Source organism: Penaeus chinensis, chromosome 40, assembly GCF_019202785.1.
Source record: "Penaeus chinensis breed Huanghai No. 1 chromosome 40, ASM1920278v2, whole genome shotgun sequence".
Lineage (NCBI taxonomy): Eukaryota > Metazoa > Arthropoda > Malacostraca > Decapoda > Penaeidae > Penaeus > Penaeus chinensis.
The window spans coordinates 2560526-2561538 of NC_061858.1; the positions used below are offsets into that span (position 1 = coordinate 2560526).

The following is a 1013-nucleotide window of genomic DNA, read 5'->3' on the forward strand; positions in this document are numbered from 1 at the left end:
TATTTTTATATAAAACCAAGCAATGACTAACAACTATCACTTGTTAATGTGTACCACTATGCACCTGGGAGGTTGTCCAACCTGTAGTAGTTGGCACAAAATTCCATCCTAGTGATTGAAACATGGACTCATGACATGACAAGATGCTACTTGTTGTCTGTGATTATTTGCCATCCCATCACCCACCAATAGGTGATATGTATTTCCCCCCGTCTTTGGAGGAACCGGCCATTAAATGAACCGTTGGGGAAGATTATATTCTAAGGTTTGCATAAGTTATTTATTCCACCATTGGAAATTTCTTGGCTTTTTGATGGATTTTCTGATTAACAAAACATATTTTCATATCTCTTCAACAGGAGATGATATAACTCTCTTGGGATGGGGTACCCAAGTCCACGTCCTGAGAGAGGTGGCACAGATTGCCCGGCAGCAGCTCAACGTGTCCTGCGAAGTGATCGACCTTGTCACCATCCTTCCCTGGGATCGCCCAAAATTTTCCTAATGAAGACAACTTTTCCTTTTTTCTTTTTATTTGATTTTAGTTCCTGAATAAACTTAAAAGTTGGCAGTGATATATTTTTATTACATTAATCTTCATTTTTAGGCTTTTAATAATTTTCCTTTAAATACTGATTTTCCCCGATTTTTTTAATATACAATTTATATTGATTTAAAATTTTTGTTAAGATTTTATCCCAAGACTTAAAACATCAAAAATTTCAGTCTGTGAAGAAAACAGGCCGGTTCATTATTGCGCACGAAGCTCCAATAACCAATGGCTTTGGAGCAGAGATAGCAGCAGCAGTCCAGGTAAGACAGTGTTATAGTTTACAGAAGTTTGATAATTGTACTGTCCTTTTTTTGTTTTTCTCACTTTGGCTTTTACTAAAATTTTTCTGAATCCCATTTAAATTTAAATTTTCCTTTGAGAACAAAGTTTTATAGAAGCCACATCATTTGGAATATATTTTTTTTTCCCCTGCCAAAGTGGGAAACCTATGTTTGTTTTT

General features: G+C 35.4%; 1 protein-coding gene across 1 annotated transcript in view; it reads left to right on the forward strand.

The window, feature by feature from the left end:
- LOC125047017 (2-oxoisovalerate dehydrogenase subunit beta, mitochondrial-like) overlaps positions 1-505 on the forward strand; it is an 11259-nt gene extending 10754 nt beyond the window's left edge. The window contains exon 6 of the mRNA XM_047645042.1: positions 360-505. Coding sequence (XP_047500998.1) covers positions 360-505 — 146 coding nt within the window. The remainder of the gene's footprint in view (positions 1-359) is intronic.
- Positions 506-1013: the final 508 nt, after the last annotated feature.